A 20,398-nucleotide genomic window follows, 5' to 3' on the forward strand; every position below is an offset into this window, starting at 1 on the left:
TACATGATTAGGCAGCAGGTGCAACAACTTCCATTCTTACTCTACACCTTTTATAGGTATCAACATGTGAACTACAGCGCCATCTCCTGACAAGTACATAAACACAACAAGAATCAAACTCTCTTCGATACAAACACATACCCTGTGTGAGTTTCTGTGTTTAATGATGATCACATTATATGAAGATCCACATGATTGCGAATGTGACATTGATTTTATACAACAGTTCAACAAACGAAATATTAATATTAAGTGATGTTCATTTTCAACACAGTTGTCAACATTTTTTTTTACAACAAAATAATAGCTCCAACGAAAGCCACCGCAGAACTGCAGCACACAGCAGTGTTTGTGAACGAATCTGCGGTTTTGAATGAATCATTAGAGTCAATGATTCAATGATTAATTCATAAATACAGCCACTTGCTTCATTACTGAATGAATGACTCGATGACTCTCCACCTACTGGCGGTTTTAATTCAATATTTAAAAGCATCACTTCGTTTTTAGCATCATTGCATATTTCTCTATTGAACATTTATTATGAACATTCATTATTTAAATCATTATTTATTTTATAAAGGTATTTGTAAAGGTAAAAATGCACTGGAAAAATTGATTTAAGGGGGCAAATATTGTCCCTTACTGAAAAAGGTGCGACTGAAGAGTGGGTAACTTATGCAGAAGGATGTTAAAAGCCTCATGGGGTACAACTCTAAAAAGTTTGAGAACCACTGGGACAGGGTTAAAGAATAGAACAAAATAAACATCAACATCAAAGCACAATACACATATCAAGGGCAGAAAGTAGGCCTAATATACAGAGGTCACTTACAAAGTTAGGTTAAAGACACAAAACAAAGAGGGATTCAAACAAATAGCATATCAATAACAATGTAGAATTTACAGACTGTGAGCAGAAGAGTAATATTAAGATAAAAAATGTTTTTGAAGGAGAGAAGAGTGGATGTTTGACAGATGTCTTGAGGAAGAGCATTCCACAACCTCGGAGCCACTACGCTAAAAGACTCCCATGGTTACCAGACTATTGAAACCGACTGAATATAACACAGCCCCACCGAAGATATTTTTCACCAGCCGCCACTGACGATGAGTGAGTGTGTGTGTGTGTGTGTGTGTGTGTGTGTGTGTGTGTGTGTGTGTGTGTGTGTGTGTGTGTGTGTGTGTGTGTGTGAGAGAGAGAGAGTGTGTGAGAGTGAGTGTGTGTGAGAGAGAGGAGAAATGTAACAAAGTTTAATGTTGTAAGTAAACTGTGTTTGAGAGAGAGAGAGAGAGGGAGGTGTTCAGAGAGGAGTCTGTTGGATGTTAAGCTGTTATTTGTTTTATGGACTGTAATGGGAATTTTTGATTTTCTCTTATACACTGGGTTAATTCTTACGTGTGCTGCTGTGTTCTGCTGATTCTACAATATAATGACTGATGTGAACTGCTGTGGGACGAGCAGAGAGGGGGAGACATGGTTTTGGAAGGGACCCTTGACCCCTAAGGTCAGAGGGGATCCAATTTGGGACTAGGAGAGCTAAACCTAAAGCTCGGCCCTAAATGAGAGCATTGAGCAAGGCTCTTGCCCTTTTATGGGTGAAGAGGCCTTGAGAGAAATCACAGTATAAGTAGGGTGATCTGCCCCTCCCGTCTCGTTGCACTTGCTTCACAGACTGTACCTGACTACCTCTGTGGGGCAATTGGGCCTCTTGCAAGATAATAAATTACTTTTTGATGATCATTTGATTTCAGACTGTCTTTTATGCAGAGATGATTGTTTAATGAAAATTGCCACTACAATTTTGGTGTCAGATTACTGGGATGAGTTCACCTTGAGGGCTCCGGGACCTGGCAGCGGACGGTGGAAGAGATCGCCCTGACGCAACAGGCTTCAGTCTCACCTCGTAGAAATTGAGAGAAGGAGAACCAGCCGCTTCAGGCCCTGGAGGACTTCTAGAGGGAACTCACAAAAGAACCCGAGTGGCGACAGAAAAATCTCTGGTAAGAGACAGTAAATTCATTTACTTTTGGGGATTTGAAAAGTATTTTTGTATTTTTGTTTTAAGAATTTATTTTGAAAAGAAAATGTTGTGATGGACCATAATGGCTGTATTTGAAAACTGAAACTAGAGCTGTGGTACGGGGAAAAGGGGGGGCTTTTAAAGAGGGGACGGAAATTGAGACCACGCAAGGTCAAGATATTGTCCAGACCGAAGCCTAGTACTCGTATAGAAATTAATTCAGAAAAGCTGAAATAATTGATCAATGGAACGAAGTTTTTTTTTGAAACTGAATTCCAGAGAAAGATATTGAAAGTAAGCAGAAGTTAATTTCAACCCTTCTGACTTTGGGTGAAAAGTTGGTTAAAGCGCGCTGAGAAAGCCACAGGCAGTAGTGAAAGAAAGAAAACAGCCATCATGGGAGCATCTAACAGTAAATATCGCACACCGGTGTACCGCGCGATGAAGAAAAATTATGGGTCAAAGGGCATGAAAGACATAGGGAAATTAATACGATATCATGATTTTCCGAAAGAAGGAACACTGAGTACCACAAGGTTAAAGGTGGTAAAAGAGTCAATTGAGCGACACGATAACAAACCACAGGGTTGTTGTGCGTGTGCCAAACATGTGTGTAAGAACTGTGAGACAACAGTGGAATGTTGGATTGAGGAAGCGATTAAGAGAGAACGTAGAATGCAGAAAAAGCAAGAAATGTGTGAAAAAGCTGTGCTTAGGGCATCTGAAAGTGAAGATGTGTGTGCGAGTAAATGTGGGGATGAGGGGACGAATGAATGTGAGAAACATGCAACACCTGCACCCACTAACGAACGGAATGTTTGTGTTTGTGTTTTCCCACATGTGAGCGCGCCGAGTGCGCCGACTGCTCCACCGGCGTACGCCGGTCCACAACACTACCCAGAGCGAGAGCTGGCAGCCCTGAAGCTAGACCAAGACCTTGATCGCTCTCCGCCAAAGCAGCCAAAGAAAGAGAAGGCAGCCGAGCCTGAGTCAGAATCCGAACACGAGGAAAAGGCAAAGACTGGAAAAAGACCCAGACAGCCCGCGAAGCGGAAAATGACAGCCAAACGAACACGACCAGCACACATCGAAAGTGAAGAGGACACAGAGGATGACGCCATTTACGACACTCCGAATGACGAACAGGCCAGCAATGCAAAGAAACAGATGGTCCTAAGGTCAAAGGTGAAGAGTGAGGCACACAGTTTCACAGTCCCGATGGTAGAAGTGGCCGGGACGGACGGAACCATGATGGTACATAGACCGTGGAACGGTAAAGATTTGAAAGAATGCATGGAGGCCCTCCCAGATCCTGAGGATGCGGGGGATAGATTCGCTGGAGAACTGATCAAATTCTGTCAAGAATTTAGCCCCACAACACAAGAACTAAAAAGACTGGTAGGGATGAAGTTGGGGGCTGCTAAATGGCAAATGGTGGTAGGCCGAGTGGATGACGAAGAATACCGGCGCGTGCACCCGGACTGGATGGACAGAGCAAACATAGAATACCGAGCAGCTGTTTTGGGACTTGCAGAGGCAATAAGACGTGTATTTCCAGCACGTGTGGACACTGAAAAGATAAGCTGTTGCCGTCAAAAGCCAGAAGAACAGGTTGGTGAATATTATGCCAGACTGTTTGAAGTGTTTCGACAAAACAGCGGTCTCGCCGAGCCGGCTCAAAGAGGGGATCGTCCCTCCACATGGGAGTCCCACCTCATGGGCTGTTTTATGTCAGGACTGAGGCCAGAGATGTCAAGGGCAGTAAAACTGAATTACATCGAGTGGAAACACGGGAGACTTTCGAATGCACTGGCGCACGCGCTGCACGCGGAAGACAGCGAGCGGCTGATGAAATCTGAAACCGGGTTACAGCTGGCAAAAGTACCATTCACGCCGGGTAAAAACTACTATCAAAAGAAGAGACCAGATCAGAAAAGATGGAAGTGTGGTTTGTGCGAGTCGAACGACCACCTCTTCAAACTGTGTACAAGGTGCAGGCTGTGCAAAAAGGACGGGCACTGGGCCAAAGATTGTCCGGAGGTGAACAAAGCAGATTGATGCCAGAGGAGGAGCGGAGAGCGTGAGAGGGAAAGGCGGCTGAGGGGAGGTCAACTTTCAGCTCAAGAGAAGGGAAGTGAAAATTTAATTATAACACAACACACAGACACCACACACACATACACTGATTCTCATCTTTCTGCTCTTTGCAATGAAGAAAAAGCTTGCAGCTCTTTATGTGTGAATGAAGAGCGTTTGATGGATGGCGTTTCTAGTGAAAGCTTAAAAATGTATAAAAGTGCAGCGTTTGCAAAAATGCCAAGATATCCAATGTTAGTTGATGGAACAGTTGTAAACTTTCTCGTTGACAGCGGAGCCTGTCGTTCGACGATAAGACCGTGTGATTTACCATGCCCACCGACCTTAACAGAATCTGTATATGAAAGTGTGTCAGCTTCAGGCCATGCTATTTCTGAAAGGTTCACTGTGCCGTTGGTGTGTGAGACAGAAGAGGGAACAATATTGAGGCATGCATTCCTCTGTTCGCCTGACTGTCCCACACCGCTAATGGCCAGAGACCTTATGTGTGAGTTAAGTTTGACATTGACAGCAGGGCCATCTGGGATTGCGATTCAGGAAAATCCTGAGGCGTGCTGTGTGAAATTTCACCCACAATGGGCATACGAATGGCAGGTGAATGATTATGATTGGGCAGAGAAAATTTTGAAATTGGCAAAAAGCCGAACGACATTTGAAAAAACAGATTGTATGGCGCCTGACAAATTACATTGTACATCACACGTTGTTGTGGAGCGAGAACCACAATATGAGGAAACCTGGTTTGATAATACTGAGAATGAGACTGTAAGGTTTGATAGAATGTTTTGGACAGACAGTGTGTGTGCGCTCTCAGCTCATCTAACAGAAAAACAGCAGAGGTTGTATTTGATTGCAGGCAAATCTGTTCCACACTTATCTTTAACCAAGGCCAAGGGGGAAGTGTGGGCAAATTTGGGCCTGTTTGTGGGAGAATGTGAGAGAGCCACAGATTGGGAAGAAATAGGAGAAGGGGTTAAATACAGCAGGGACGCTGGGGCTCATATGTCAACATGTGACTTTGAGGTCAGAGTGGAGAGAACTGTAAAAGCAATTGAGGAGTGTGCATTGGAGAACAGAAAGGGAGGGGCTGCCTCTGCCACAGACATTCACAGTGCTCTGGCAGAGGTGCCTTCTGAAGTATGGGCAAAACATAAGTATGACGTGGGGCTAATCAGGGGATGTGAACCAGTTATGATAACTGCAAAATCTGATTACAGGCCATGCCAGCAGCAATATCCTCTAAAAAGAGAGGCGCTGCAGGGAATTTTGCCTGTGTTTGAATCCTTATTGAAGGAAGGCATTATTATTCCCTGTTCAGATTCTCCAGTGCGCACCCCAATTTTTCCGGTAAAGAAGGTCAGGGACAAGGGCCAACAGACAGATTGGCGTTTTGTCCAGGACCTCCAACAGGTGAATTCAGCTGTTGTTCAGAGAGCGGCCAGAGTAGCCAACCCGTACACGATTTTATCACAAATTCCCAAAAATGCAAAATACTTCACTGTGGTGGATTTGGCTAACGCTTTTTTTAGCGTCCCAGTGGACCCAAAAAGTCAATTCTGGTTTGCTTTTGATTTTAATGGGAAGGGGTACACGTTTACGAGGTTATGTCAGGGTTTTTGCGAATCTCCAACTGTCTACAATGAGGCGCTTCGAAGAAGCCTGGAGCCGCTGAGATTAACGGCTGGAACGGCCTTACTTCAGTATGTGGATGATTTATTGATCTGTGCATGTGATGAGGAAACATGTGTTACTGATTCTGTGTCTCTCTTGAAGCATCTAGCGAGAGAGGGACACAAGGTCAGCTTGTCAAAACTGCAGTTTGTCAAACAGGAAGTAACATTTTTGGGGCACGTGCTAAGCACTAATAGCAAAGCACTCTCTGAGAAAAGAGTGCAGGGAATAAAAGAGGTCCCAAAGCCAGTAACGATGAAACAATTGTTGTCATTTTTAGGAATGTGTGCTTATTGTCGTACATTTATTCCTAATTATGCACTAATGGAACAACCCTTGCGAGCCCTCACTGCAGGGAAAGGGATGAAGTCCTGTGATAAACTGACTTGGACAAAAGAAGCAGAAGAGGCATTTTCTAATTTGAAAATACAACTGGCTTTGGCTCCGGCCCTCGGCCTGCCGATGAGCGACAGGCCGTACATACAGATGGTAAATGAAAGAAATGGGTTTTCAACTTCTGTTCTTTTACAGACGCATGGAGGGAGAATGAGGCCTGTGGGGTATTTCTCCACAAAGCTTGACCCGGTAGCAGCCGGTCTTCCAAACTGTCTGAGAGCAGTGGCTGCTGCGGAGCAAGCGGTGATGGCTTCCAGGGAATTTGTGGGGTACAGTGATTTGACTTTATACGTGCCACACGAAGTTTCCATGATTTTGCAAGAACAGAAAACATCACATCTGTCTACGGCAAGGTGGTTAAGGTATCACACAATTTTGCTAGACATGCCAAATATAACTGTTAAACGTTGTAACATATTGAACCCCGCAACTCTTTTGCCGATAGCTACAGATGGCGAAGAACATCATTGCTGTCTGACAGCTCTGGAACAGGTTTGCACACCCCGTCCAGATCTCTCAGACATGCCACTGGATGATTGTGAAAATGTCCTCTTTGTGGATGGGTCGGCGACACGAGATCCACAAACAGGTCTGAATAAGGTTGGTTATGCGGTGACTACGGAATTTGAAATAGTGAAAAGTGGCAAATTGCCATCAAATTACTCTGCACAGGCAGCTGAGTTAGTTGCGCTGGCAGAGGCGTGCAAAATCATGGAAAAGAAGTGTGTGACAATTTACACAGACTCGAGATACGCTTTCGGGGTCACGCATGATTTTGGTGCCTTATGGAAGCACAGAAAATTCTTAAAGTCGGACGGACGTCCGATATTAAACGCGCCTCTGGTATCTGATCTTTTAGAGGCCGTTTTGCTGCCAGACAAGGTTGCGATATGTAAGTGCGCAGCGCATACTAACGATAAAACTTCTGTATCTGCAGGAAACGCCAGAGCAGACGCGGCAGCGAAGGCCGCGGCAGCAAACGAGACAAAAGAAGCAACATGTACTTTAATATCTGACAAAAATAACCATGACATTTCTCCTTCTTTCCAGAACATAGAAAGTATGCAGACTTTTGCTACAGCAGCAGAAAAGAACCTATGGAAGGCAGCAGGCTGCAGCTTGAAAGACAATGTGTGGATGAGCGTTGATGGCTTTGCTTGTCTTCCTAAACATTTTTTTGGCCACTACGCTAAATTAACGCATGCGTTGGATCATGCGTCTAAAGGGAGGATGGTGGCCCAAATGAAAGATTTGTGGTTCACAAAGGGGTTTACAGCATTTGCTGAAAATTTTTGTAGTAGATGTGTCACTTGCACCACACATAATGTAGCGAGGGGGGTAAAAACACCAGTGGTCTCTCAACCGTCACCATCAGGGCCTTTTGAATATTTAATGATGGATTTCATTGAATTAACCCCATGTGGAAAACACAAACATTGTTTAGTGATCGTGGACATGTGGTCGAAATGGACGGAGGCTTTTCCTACCTCAAAGCAGGACTCGGCGGCCGTGGCCAAAGCACTGCTGACCGAGATCATTCCACGGTGGGGAGTTCCGAGAAAAATCAGTTCTGATAATGGTACCCATTTTGTTAATGAAGTAATAAAGCAAGTGGGTCGGTTTTTGGGTATAGACATGAGAACACACACAAGTTATCATGCTGCCAGTGGGGGCGCAGTTGAGAGACAGAATCAGACGATAAAGAATAAATTGGCCAAGTGTTGTGAGGAAACGGGACTTTCCTGGGTGAAAGCACTTCCCATTGTGTTAATGTACATGAGGATGAGGAAAAGAATCAAACCAAACTTGAGCCCATTTGAAATATTGTTTGGCAGACCTCCATTTATAGGGGTAGAGGGAGGAAGACAGAGATTGCCATCAACGGATGTGTGTGAGAATGACATGTTGAATTATTGCAAAGAAATGTCTTCTTTGTTGTCTAATATATCTGTGCAGGTCAAGGCAGCGCAGAGAGGGGTGGCAGACACATTCCTGCACAAAATCCAGCCTGGAGATTTCGTGGTGATCCGTGATCTGAGGAGGAAAAGCTGGAGGGCGAAAAGGTGGCTGGGACCATTCCAAGTGCTTCTGATAACGCACACAGCCGTGAAGGTCGCAGAAAGAGCGACGTGGGTGCATGCCAATCACTGCAGAAAGGTCCCGTCGACATCGCAGGCAGAGGAGGAACAACAACAGCAAGCTCAACGTCAATAAAGGCCAAGGTCGAATACCAAACACTGGTATCAGCGCAAGAACAAGGGCAAGCAGCAAGAAGGAAAACAAGGCCTGTCTGCAAAGTAGCACCCAGAGTACAAACCAAACCAATAACATTAATCATCGCAAAAGGGTATGAACTAACAAAGATTAAAGATTTACTAGTAACAGATACTTGTGTTATAGCTGCAGTGACGAGAGGGGCCAGATACAGTCTGGAAAACGGAGACTGGACAAGACAAACGGTTTTGATTGCGCAAACAGCGCTTGGCTGGGAGCCATTAATCAACAAGGAAGATAAGCTCCTGAGCGCTTCAAAGACCAAACTCCCTCACACATTCTGGTCATACAACTGTGCAACCCGTCGGGGTAACTAGAGAAAATGGACCGTCCAAAGCCGTGGCATCCGTTTAGAATACCAGGGATGTGTGGACTGGTGAAAAGCACAAGTATATTGATGGTAATATCAGTAACAATTTGTTTATTAATACTGTTATGGAACGAGGAGCTGAAAAACGGACCAATGGAGAACGACATGGACCTGAACGAGACGGAGATGGCGAACGACACCGTCATTCGACGCATCAGGAGAAGCGCAGCGGTTTCAGTAAGACCGGTGAAAGGAACGGAGGGAAGCATCGTTACGATTGAAGAAGGTACGACTGCGAAGTTTGTCTGCAATCCATTTCAGAAAAACTGTCCAGAGTGCAGGGGGGTCGCCGCGGAGTACGCGACTCCATACTTCTGCAAAGGGGATTGCGGATGGGACGAGGTGATGGCATACTACTACAACTACAAAGTAGGACATGACGCAAGATTCAAGGTATACTCAAACAACATGCTGAGCAACAACAGGTACGGCATGACGGTCGAATTACAAGATGCAAGACTTTCTGATCAGGGCAGGTATTTCTGCGCCCTGGATAAAAATGGAGTTGACTGGTTTGAGACAATAGACATTATGATAACTAAAGCAGAACCTAAAGGGACAATGAGTGCACCTGTAATATCTGATTTTGAGCCCGCCACAGGGGACGAGATGGCCTGGACGGGAGGTGAGGATGAGAGAAAAGACCAAGTGAATCCTGAGGTCAAGAAAGCAATGGCAAGATGCCAAGGGAACAAGGCTTGTGCACTGGCAATGTTGCAGAAAGAGGAACTGGGAATAAAAACAGACTGCTGGCTCTGTCTGCAAATGTCACACGCCTTTAAAGCTGTCCCACTGACTGTGGCAGCCGCCAAGGACACGAGGTGTCTGATTCCACAACAAATGACAGACGTGCTAAGGACCGTGACGGATCTGGAGGAAGGCAGAACGTCAACGAAGGAGATGGCAGGAAACTGTGATGACGTGAAGCAGTATAATCATTCTGGCCTGTCACTCCCACCTTTGAGAGTGACACATGTGACAGGTGACGTATGTGTTTGTGTGAATAGACCAAGACTGTTCAATGTAGGAAATTCTGACTGCAGGATCAAAATCGACGTGAAGGTTGGAACAGTGGACAATTGTACAGCGATCATCAACGGAAAGGAAGTCAATTTCACATGTCCATTCACTGCACCGAACCAAACCACGCCTGCTGCTGTTTGGGTGTGTGGGACTAGAGCATATCATAGACTGCCTAAAAGGTGGTCTGGGTGTTGTTATCCAGGGTTGATAAATGTGGGAACATCTGTGTATTTACCAAATAAGACCAGGGGGGGTAAACAGAAGAGAAGTGTTGACATTATGCCAGGGGTATTGCCGAGTCACTATTCTGGGTATACATTATCGGACCCGTGGACGACGCCAGGGGCAAACGTGGGGTGGTCATTGTTCTTGGGAGTGGGGACGACTGTAGCCATTAACAAAATTAATGGGTTAGCTTGGACTATATTGGCCATTGCTAATGGTACTGAACACGCTTTGACGATGCTAAACGACGAGATGCGTCATCTTCGTGACGCGGTCGTTCAGAATCGCTTAGCCCTTGACCTTCTGACCTCTGAGAAGGGTGGGGTATGTAAAATGCTGGGGACATCTTGTTGTTTTAATATTCCTGACTACAGTGAGAACATCACCAATGTAATTGAACACATGAGAAATGCCGTGAGAGAACCAGAGTATGCGAGTAGCAGCTGGTTGGGGTGGTTTCTGACTGACTGGGGAGGTTGGGTGTATTGGATAATGCAGGTTGTACTGCCTATAGGAGCAGTGGGGTTGTTGGTATTGTTTTGTCTGCCATGCATCCTGAAATGTATTTCCGGCTCAGTACAGAGGCTGGTGAAAGGGGCGGAGGTCAAACTGACAAAGATAGTAGCTCCTGGGGAAACTGATGGAGGGAAATGTGACTATGATACAGATAGTGGAAGCTACAGTAACATGTGGTAAATGAGAAGTGATTTCCTTTATGTTTTTATTTTTATTATTTTACTTTTGATTATTGTTTGATTTTTTCCTTATGTTTAATTTTTCTAAGAACGAGGATATGTGAGAGAAAGGGGTAAAAGCAGTGGTCATCCGTGTTACGAGATGGCAGACAAAGAAAGGGTTTGAAAAATGAGGGATTTTCTACATACTATATACATTTACTTGTATTTTTGTGACATGTTTGATTAATCAAGGGATTTTGTTGAATTGATGTTTTTCCTACTAAATATAACCAAACTTTTCCTTGTTTATACTGAGATGACTGAGGGTCCGACCTATAGCGTCGGGAATGCGATAGCAGTGCCTGTTCATTTAGCCCGGTCCCAGGATAAATCTTTACTTGCTTGCTTTAAAATTAAGGGTCAATCCCTGGAAAAATAGCCTGAGCTTATTTCATTTTAATCTTTTTTCAAACTAGTTTTAATTCTAACGTTTTGCCTAATAGTTTTAATCTTAATCTTTCTGGTACAAGTTTAAGAGTGTGATCAGTTATATGAAAGTCAGGAATGAGAAGTATAAGTGTGATGTGAAACTTGAACTTGGTACATTATTATCATTATTATTATTATTATTGTTGATTGGTGTGTAACAATGTGTTCTGATTGATTCAGTTATCAATGAATGATAAAAAGGGAGGACTGTAATGGGAATTTTTGATTTTCTCTTATACACTGGGTTAATTCTTACGTGTGCTGCTGTGTTCTGCTGATTCTACAATATAATGACTGATGTGAACTGCTGTGGGACGAGCAGAGAGGGGGAGACATGGTTTTGGAAGGGACCCTTGACCCCTAAGGTCAGAGGGGATCCAATTTGGGACTAGGAGAGCTAAACCTAAAGCTCGGCCCTAAATGAGAGCATTGAGCAAGGCTCTTGCCCTTTTATGGGTGAAGAGGCCTTGAGAGAAATCACAGTATAAGTAGGGTGATCTGCCCCTCCCGTCTCGTTGCACTTGCTTCACAGACTGTACCTGACTACCTCTGTGGGGCAATTGGGCCTCTTGCAAGATAATAAATTACTTTTTGATGATCATTTGATTTCAGACTGTCTTTTATGCAGAGATGATTGTTTAATGAAAATTGCCACTACAGGACTCAATGTTGACAATTTAAAACATTTCAAACACTGTTGGCAGAAGTGAAAAATACATAATTTTATGAAGTTACAATTTTGTTTGATTCCATGATGTATTTTACTGAACATGAGTATTTACATGCAAATCCAAATTATTGTAATTTACTGACAGTTAGGCTACTTATATCTTGTCTTTTCACTTTATTAAGATCAGATTCTGCAGGTAAAATTACAATAATAAGGTGACTTGACTTGACCTACTACAGGACTTGACTTGACTTGACATAGCCTGTGACTTGACTTGACTTGACTTGACTTGCCCAAGAAAAAAATACTTGGGACTAACTTGAGACTTGAAGGTTAAGACTTGAGACTTACTTGAGACTTACACATGTGTGACTTGGTCCCATCTCTGTGAAAATCCTGTCATCATTTACTCACCCTCAAGTTGTTCCAATCCTGTAGGGTTTCTCTGTCCTGCTGAACACAACATAAGATATTTTGAAGAGTATCGGTAACCAAACAGTTGATTGACCCCACTGACATCCATCATAATTTTTACCCCCATACTATGGAGGTCAATGGGGTCCATCAACTGTTTGGTTACCGATACTCTTCAAAATATCTTATGTTGTGTTCAGCAGGAGAAAGAAACTCATACAGGGCCATGAACTATTTGTTTGGTGTTTACTATTCCTTTAAAAGTACTAAACTGAAAGAAGGTCATGTGTGTGTTGGTGATTAAACCAAATGTTCCGTTACATATTACAATCATCTTGTGTTTTGAAACATTGATTATGTGGACTGAAAATGTGCATAACTGTAATGAAAGCATGGATCAGGTTTTGAAAGAATGACTAGCTGGGTTACAAGTGTGATCAGTTTGGATTTTTTTAGCTAAGAGTTTTGAAAATTGTAAAAATTTAATAAATACTTTTTTTTTACTAAAACAAGAGAAATTATCAAGACGAAAATATAGCAACGAAAAAACATCCTGCAATTATAAATGCTTAACAACATCATTTACCAATAAAGCCATTATCTGCAGTATATTTATCTATATAAAACGGGTAGTTCCAGTCCTTGGTTCTGATTAACGTTAGTGGGGTTTTTTCCAGATAAAACACGGCAATGATCGCTTCAATGGTTCAACATTTCACTGCACAACACCCCTAGCAACCATCTTAGCAACATAAACATAAACTTCTCATTGATATTGTTCATTGAAGCTTATAGAGTAGAGTATTACGAGAGTACCTGCATTTACAGTAGATATAGTCATATATTCATAATAAAAATCTGTTTGAATGTCCGCTGCAATATCTTGAACTTTTAACAGTTAAGGGGTTTTCCCGTGCCCTGACACCCTAGTCATTTGCGTCTGACAGACTGTCTCATAAAGACAGTCTTTGCCGCCATCTAATGGCGAAATAATGTAAATATAGTTGTTCCTACCTCTGATGTCGCGCGATGCAGCAGATTCACTTCTCCACACTGCATTCACTCACCGAACTCTTGACTGAGTGCTTATGACGTCACAAAGGCCGCGCCAGAACTCCTGAGGATGGAAATGGTTATTATTTAAATGTTCTAGTTGTTGATTCAAACAATTACATGAACCTTTTTTTTTTTTTATCACGTGTGAATGTTTTAAATTACTTTTATATATAGATTTTGATTTACCCTGCCAGCTCTAGACTTTCAATCTAAAACTATGAAAATTCATTGTAAAACTATGATAAACCTAAAATAAATAAATATATAACATTTGAATAGCCTATTTATCAAGTGAAAATGATTTCTTAAAAAGTTATTGTTTCCAGTTACCAAAGAGCCAACAAAATGAAATGAGGTGAACAGTATACATAAAAACCAGGTACATTTCACATATAAAATATTTTTATTCTGCTGTTTTTGTCAAATTATGCACAAATAAAAAGATAATTTGTTAGTAGTTAATATAAAATATTATTGGTTTGTATTCATTCACCATCGTCAATATAAATGCTTCATTCATTCATTCATTCATCGTCAATTTCAACACTGAATATTATCAAAAAGAATACATATTATTTTTTTAGTTGGCCCATTGACTTCAATTTTAAAACATGTTTGCTCAACTAGTTTCATAGTTCATTCAACTGAGAAGTTTTATTTAGTCCAACATTTAGAAATCTAGTGTGAAGATTCTGTCAATTACAAATGACAAAAAACAGTTTATTGTTTATTATTTTATTTGTTACATGTTATATGATAATAGGAATAGTTGTTGAATTAGTTACTAAGCAATTTTATACTGACGCTGCTAACATAAAATACTTAACTGCCAAAAGATACATACAATTATTTGCATTTAAAGCACAAAAAAAAAAGCATGGAATAGTTCAATCAACAGATGCTTGACATACGCATGTTGAAATACAAATACAAAATTAAAATGTAGTCAACTGAAATGTGCTTAAACACTACCGATTTTTTTTTATATACAAACTCTTCAAAAAATGTCATCTTAAAAAATGAAAATGTACAGTTCACTTCACCTCTGAACCGTTACGAGCATCAAGACACCGTTATAGACTTAAAGCAACATCCAGTCTAAAGAGTCTATTTAGTCTGTTACAAAATCTATATTTACTGACAAATTTCCTGAATAAAGACTGAAAACCAATTAAGTATAAACTGTCTTTTACATTAAAATGTACAAAAACCCGTTGCTATAAGCATACTTACCATACTCAACTACATTAAAGATCATGATGTTTAATGTCAGAAATGTCAGACTTTAATCTGCAGGAAAACTAGGCTAGATCTGGTTGTGCTGAAGCTCTCTCTCACTCCTGATGTTCAAAACAAACAGTCAACACTTTGTTAAAACTTCGCTCAGCCCAAAAGACCGGGACAGGAGAAGGAGAAGGACCAGGACACTAAAAGTGTTTGTAGAATAATCTTAATTACTTCTCAATGCTCAGTCGGACTTCATCTGACCAGCACAAAATCAACAAGTGTTCATGAAGACAATGGGAAATTACTGCTTCACAACATCATCCCGTGACGTTAAACACCTTCAAATTGAGACATATTTGTACAACACAGCACAAAACATACAGTAAAATTTGAGAAAAATAATGTAAAGAAAAAAATGACTGATATAGAAAGTAATATGACAGAGATAAAGTAATATGAAAAAAGATTTCAAATAGCATGAATGAAGGGCAATGCAGATGTATGTTTGCTCTCTTAAAGGGGTCATCGGATGCCCATTTTCCACAAGTTGGTATGATTCTTTAGGGTCTTCATGTAAAGTGTGTAACGTATACTAAAATTCCTCAATGGGTGTGTAAAACAACACCCTTTTTACCTCCTCCAAAACAGCTCTGTTCACAGCGACCCGTTTCGGTGCATGTCTCTTTAAATGATAATGAGCAACTGCTCACCCATGAGGGGTGTCCACCCAGGGCCGTTTCAAGATATTTGGGGGCCCTAGGCAAAAGAGTGGTCCCAAGTCCTCCCTCAGGAAAATTTTTTAAATTCAGATGGGATTTCTTGAATTCTGGTGCATTTTAAGAGTCATGAATTACTGTTTAAGTGTTTAAGAAATTTAAGCAAAGCACCTAATAAAGCAACAAAATAAAAAATAAAAATAAAAAAAGTGAATAGCCATACGTTTATTGTTATTCTCATTGCATATCATGAAAGTGAAATGTGGAGGATTCGATATTTACTTTACAGGAAAAGAACTTAACTTCCCATAATGCCACAGACAGTAACGTCATACGCAAAACTACCTGTTGTTACGGTAGCCTACAAAGTGTTGAGATGTGTTGATGGAGAAGAATAAAAGGACAAACGCGAAGGAAAAAGGGCATTTTTCTCCAGATGGAATAGAAACATCACCAACGGAAATTGATAGCCTGCATACGCCTAAAATGTAACCGGACTTGATGGATTATTTTGTTTGGACCTAACTGCATGGGATGGGAGTCATAGGACCAGCTCATTTTGTTTGGAATTGACAAAGTTTTTACCGGTGACCGCAACCGCGGGCAGACAGCCGTCAAGAGTAAGTTACAACACTTCTCTAGCTTTTGCCTTTATACATGGCAAAAAATCTCATGCGATCGTAATCTGGGCTCGTGCATCAAGAGGATTTAGCTCAAAGGAAGTTTTCGAACGCTGTAGCTACAACAGTGAAGGGGCGAGAAGTTGTCTAGTGTGTATGTTATGCTTAAATTCTGCAAACAGAACAAAGTTGTGTATGACTATTAGTTTAACTTTTTCACCCTCTAACAACGCTCACATACCGTTGTGTTTGGTCACTGATGTCAAGGTTTATGTTCGCAGAGATGTGAAAACACGTCAGACAGTTGCATTTGGAGCTAATAATGGTTTACTTGCCGCTGTGTCTTGGGCGTTTTTATTCTTTCTTTCTCTGTCTTTTGGAAAATCCTGAAGGGTATGAGCGCTTCATGATGACATTTTTAAATTTAAATGCCCGCGTAGCGCTGTTACTGACAGCTAGTGGGGGACCTGATGGGGGGTGCGCGACGGTGGATGTCACTTCAACATTACAGTGATTAGGGCACTCATAGTGTTTGTCGTTGCATAGGAGGAATCCCTCTAGTTTGGGGGGCCCCTCTCACGGAGCAGTACTGGAGAGTGATTGCGCTGTCTCACTGTGATAGTTTGTTTACAGTGGTTGATACTGTTTGACGAGGGCAGATACACAACCTAAACGACCGTGCGGCCATCGGGGGCCCCCTTCAGCTGGGGGCCCTAGGCAGCTGCCTACCTTGCCTACCCCATTGCGACGGCTCTGTGTCCACCATAGACAGTATAAGAAGTGGACAGAGCCATCTCATTGGAACTCAATTGAGACAAGTGAAGCCCATTTTTAGCGATTTTTTTGGACTTCCGTTCCTGACGCGCAGACTCAAACCGAGCTTGACGACGTAGATGTGACGTGAGCAACCCGTCTGTCTTCTAGTGGCTGTGGCATGAGAAATCTGAATCATTCCCTTCCGAATCTTGCAGAGACGGAGAGCGTGAGTAGGAGGTATCCACGAGCTAGGAGCAGGAGAAACTTTTGCTAGGTATTCTGATTCATTATTTTGTCATTTTGCCTCCATATCCCCCCGATTGCCCGCGAGCTTCTCCTCCTGTCCATACGGTAATCTCTCTACTGTGCGACAGAGAGTCGCGTGGTTATGACGCAATCTTTAGCCTACTTTTACAAAAACTGCTTCTACCGGGCCATAACATAAGCTACAAGGTAATGGAGCATTTTATACATTGTTGTGTTTCTTTAGAAATAAATAATGGACAAATGGAGTCTTTAAACGCCTCAGATGTGAAGTTATTCGCTGTCAAAGTGACGCCAAAATGAATGGGAGTCAATGGGATGCTATAACAGCAGGTGAAGTTCTGCTACAAGATGGTGGCACGCGGCCGGCTTCAACTTCTGGTCGACTTCCTTCCCGCTTGGTGTCCACACAAGACATTTTTAAGTGTTGCCTTGGGCCCAGTTTACACGTACATGGTTATTTTGAAAAACGGAGACATTTCCCTTCGTTTGCACCCTTCGTTTACACGCAAATGGAGAATTCGCCTCTGAAACCGATTCTTTCTAAAAACTCCGGCCAGAGTGGAGATTTTGAAAATCTTCGTTTGCATGTAAACTGAGACAAACGGATGTTTAGGCAGCCAACGTCACAGTATGCGCCAGAGCTCGCACCTACGCCAAAAGTGCGACCTATGTTTACATTTTCATTTGGCTTTGGTGATCATGGAAGCGTTCAGAGTAGCAGTCACATTTATGTTGGTGCAAACTCTTTTCGTGTGTTTGCATTTGCAAATACAGCTGCTCCATTATGTCGAGGAGCAGAGACGAATGAGTGCTCGGAGGTCAGCAATTTTGCAACAACTTCTCCTCCCTCCAACACGAAGAACCAGTCCGCGTCACCGCCAGCGTCGCCGGTTTTGGGTCCGACCTGGGCGAACTGCTGTCTGGTGGGAGAACTTTGAAAATGAAGATGTTGTCCCGGATGAGTGGCGTGAAAATTGTAGGATGTCAAGGTCATCGCTGCTGTCACTCTCCGAATTGCTGCGTCCCTACATCGAGGCTGAGACGACCGTCATGCGGTTCCCTGTCGCCTGCACCTTGTATTACCTGTCCGACGAGGGTAGACTGCGCAAGACAGCCAACGTTATGCCAACATAAATGTGTGTTGGCAGTGTGTGTACACAACCACCCTATAATGATAAAAATCCACCCAGTGCTTTTTTTATAATCCCAATAAATCATAAGCACTGTCTCAGAACAAGCCGTTCTCAGATTCGCGGCAATGTGACGTCACTTTGCACAGGCCCCTCCCACGACTGTTGATTGACACTGCAGTTTGAGCATAGACCCGCCCTGAGGGAGCGGGACACAGTCCGCCATTGTTTCGACGCTTGAGCAGCTGTAGACTAGCCTGACTACGTCAGACTTCGTACTTCCGCTCAATTTCAGTTCGCTTCTGTACTCAGTCTGAGATAGCGACCTATCTCTCAGTTTTCCTCCGGCCTCAAAACAGCCGGCCAATCAACGAACAGAGGGCGGGCTGAGAGCCGTGACGTAGACGCTGATTGTACCGTGGATGCGGAGATTTACTTCACATAATCTGCAAAAGTCGTTCACAGCCATGTTCACTCCGGTATTTCGCTCGATGGTTTTGTTTTCACATCATACATGTGTTTACAGTGGAAGTTCGATGCGGCTGAGCCAGCACATAACACACGTCATAACCAAACGTTATGTGATTGGCTTACGGGTAACCAATGATTTAAAACTTCAGACAAGCGCCGTCATGTGTCACTTTCACTTTCACTTTCACTTTATTAAAGGCACACTATGCAGCTTTCCGTTTTTGTCAAACAGCGACCCCTAGAGTCGCTGTGGAGTACTTGTATTTAATATTACTGTCGCCACTCGCGCAGAGCCGTCTCTGCACTCACGGCCTGATCCCTTCCGCCCTCTATACCGGTACCTGTTCAGTAGGATGGAGGCTGTAATGAGTGGAAATAAGGTGTGGCCCCTTTAAGAGCTGCGCGCGCCCTGTTGAACTGTCGGCAGTCTGTATTGTATGTGCACCTCGAACACCCCCATGTATGCGGGTTATTTCAGTTTGATGCTCATTCTTATCTTACTTTTGTTTATCAAGTAAAGCTGTGGACGGTAGAATGGGTGACAAACAGTTACACGAGTTCGATTGGGGAATAAAGTGCAAGTTGTGAGATGCCAATCGCCTCCGTGAGTCTGTCTGGCCTCTGTAATAACTTCATCTGTGAGCTATCCCTATTTCTCCTCCTGACACAACGCGTTACAAAGCGTCGGACATCGAACAGGCACAGATAAGCTCTGAAGATGTCTACTAGTCCATCAACAAGAACGATATTTACTCGAGTCTGACTCCTTGCTCGGTCAGTCTGCCGTTTCCTCTTTCTTTGGTCCTCCGACAAACCTTTCCTAGCTTTCTGCTTCTTTTTTACCGGTTCAGCCATGACGAAAGTGTGAAGAACTCAGTATCTAACTTTACCTTTTTCTACGTGTATGTGTGCACTGTGCAGTGCCATAAAGCAATTCGTTACAACGCGAGACCTGATATCAAGCGATACACGCCCGCCGGCCCAAAGTTGCAAGGGTGGTTTTTCGGCTCAAAGGCGCTTGGGGGGTGCGAGACGACCACCATTCAACCCGAAATAAGTCATATAACTATTCCAATGACTCCGAAGCTGTTCGGATAAGACTTAAATGCTCACATCTTATACTGTTTTTATTTAGCTGCTCTTACAGTGATTTTCTGGAGTAAAACTAACGCTTCATCTTTTGTGTGATGTACAATAAACTTAATCGAACTCATCAGTATATCTTGGTCATCATTCGGACGAGGTCTGCTACAGCAGGCTTGTATTAATAGTGGATAAAAGCAGATGACAAATAAGTTATAACCATAATTAAGCTAAACTATACCTGTTCAATCTCCATACAGTATATATTCTCTGGCTCTGTGGGCATTATTGTCCGACTCCGAGTCGAAATGAACACCACTAATGAGAGTTTCTGTTTTGATATTATCAGATGAGATTGTCCTGGCTCTGAGCGCGAGCTCGTAAGGCTCCACCCTTTGGGCGGCAGCAGCAGCTCATTTGCATTTAAAGGGATACACACTAAAACGGTGTGTTTTTCTGAGCCCCCAAAAAATGACAATTTAAACATGCTGTAAAAAAAATATCTGTTGGGTATTATATTTATACATACTCTGGGGACATCAGAGACTTATTTTACATCTTGTGAAAAGGGTCATAATAGGTGCCCTGTAAGCATAAATACGGTTAAGGAAGTTTGTAGTAGACTAATTTACACACACACACACACACACACACACACACACACACACACACACACACACACACACACACACACACACACACACACACACACACACACACACACACACACACACACACACAC

The 20,398-nt window shown here is 42.7% G+C and overlaps 2 protein-coding genes across 2 annotated transcripts in view; both read left to right on the top strand.

The window, feature by feature from the left end:
- Positions 1–20,398, top strand: part of LOC309505078 (uncharacterized protein) — a 298,235-nt gene that overhangs the window by 104,672 nt on the left and 173,165 nt on the right. The window lies entirely within an intron of this gene.
- LOC309504333 (uncharacterized protein) lies at positions 6,002–11,710 on the top strand. Its single transcript, XM_082177378.1, has 2 exons — positions 6,002–10,772; positions 10,865–11,710. Coding segments are annotated over exons 1-2 (1,989 nt in total). The 5' UTR covers positions 6,002–8,784; the 3' UTR covers positions 10,866–11,710.

This window comes from Leuciscus leuciscus, assembly GCF_965113295.1.
Source record: "Leuciscus leuciscus genome assembly, chromosome: 8".
In the NCBI taxonomy this organism is placed as follows: domain Eukaryota; kingdom Metazoa; phylum Chordata; class Actinopteri; order Cypriniformes; family Leuciscidae; genus Leuciscus; species Leuciscus leuciscus.

What these genes read in the sequence shown, in the direction of transcription:
- LOC309504333 (XM_082177378.1), top strand. Translation starts at nt 8,785, where the DNA reads ATGGACCGTCCAAAGCCGTGGCATCCGTTTAGAATACCAGGGATGTGT.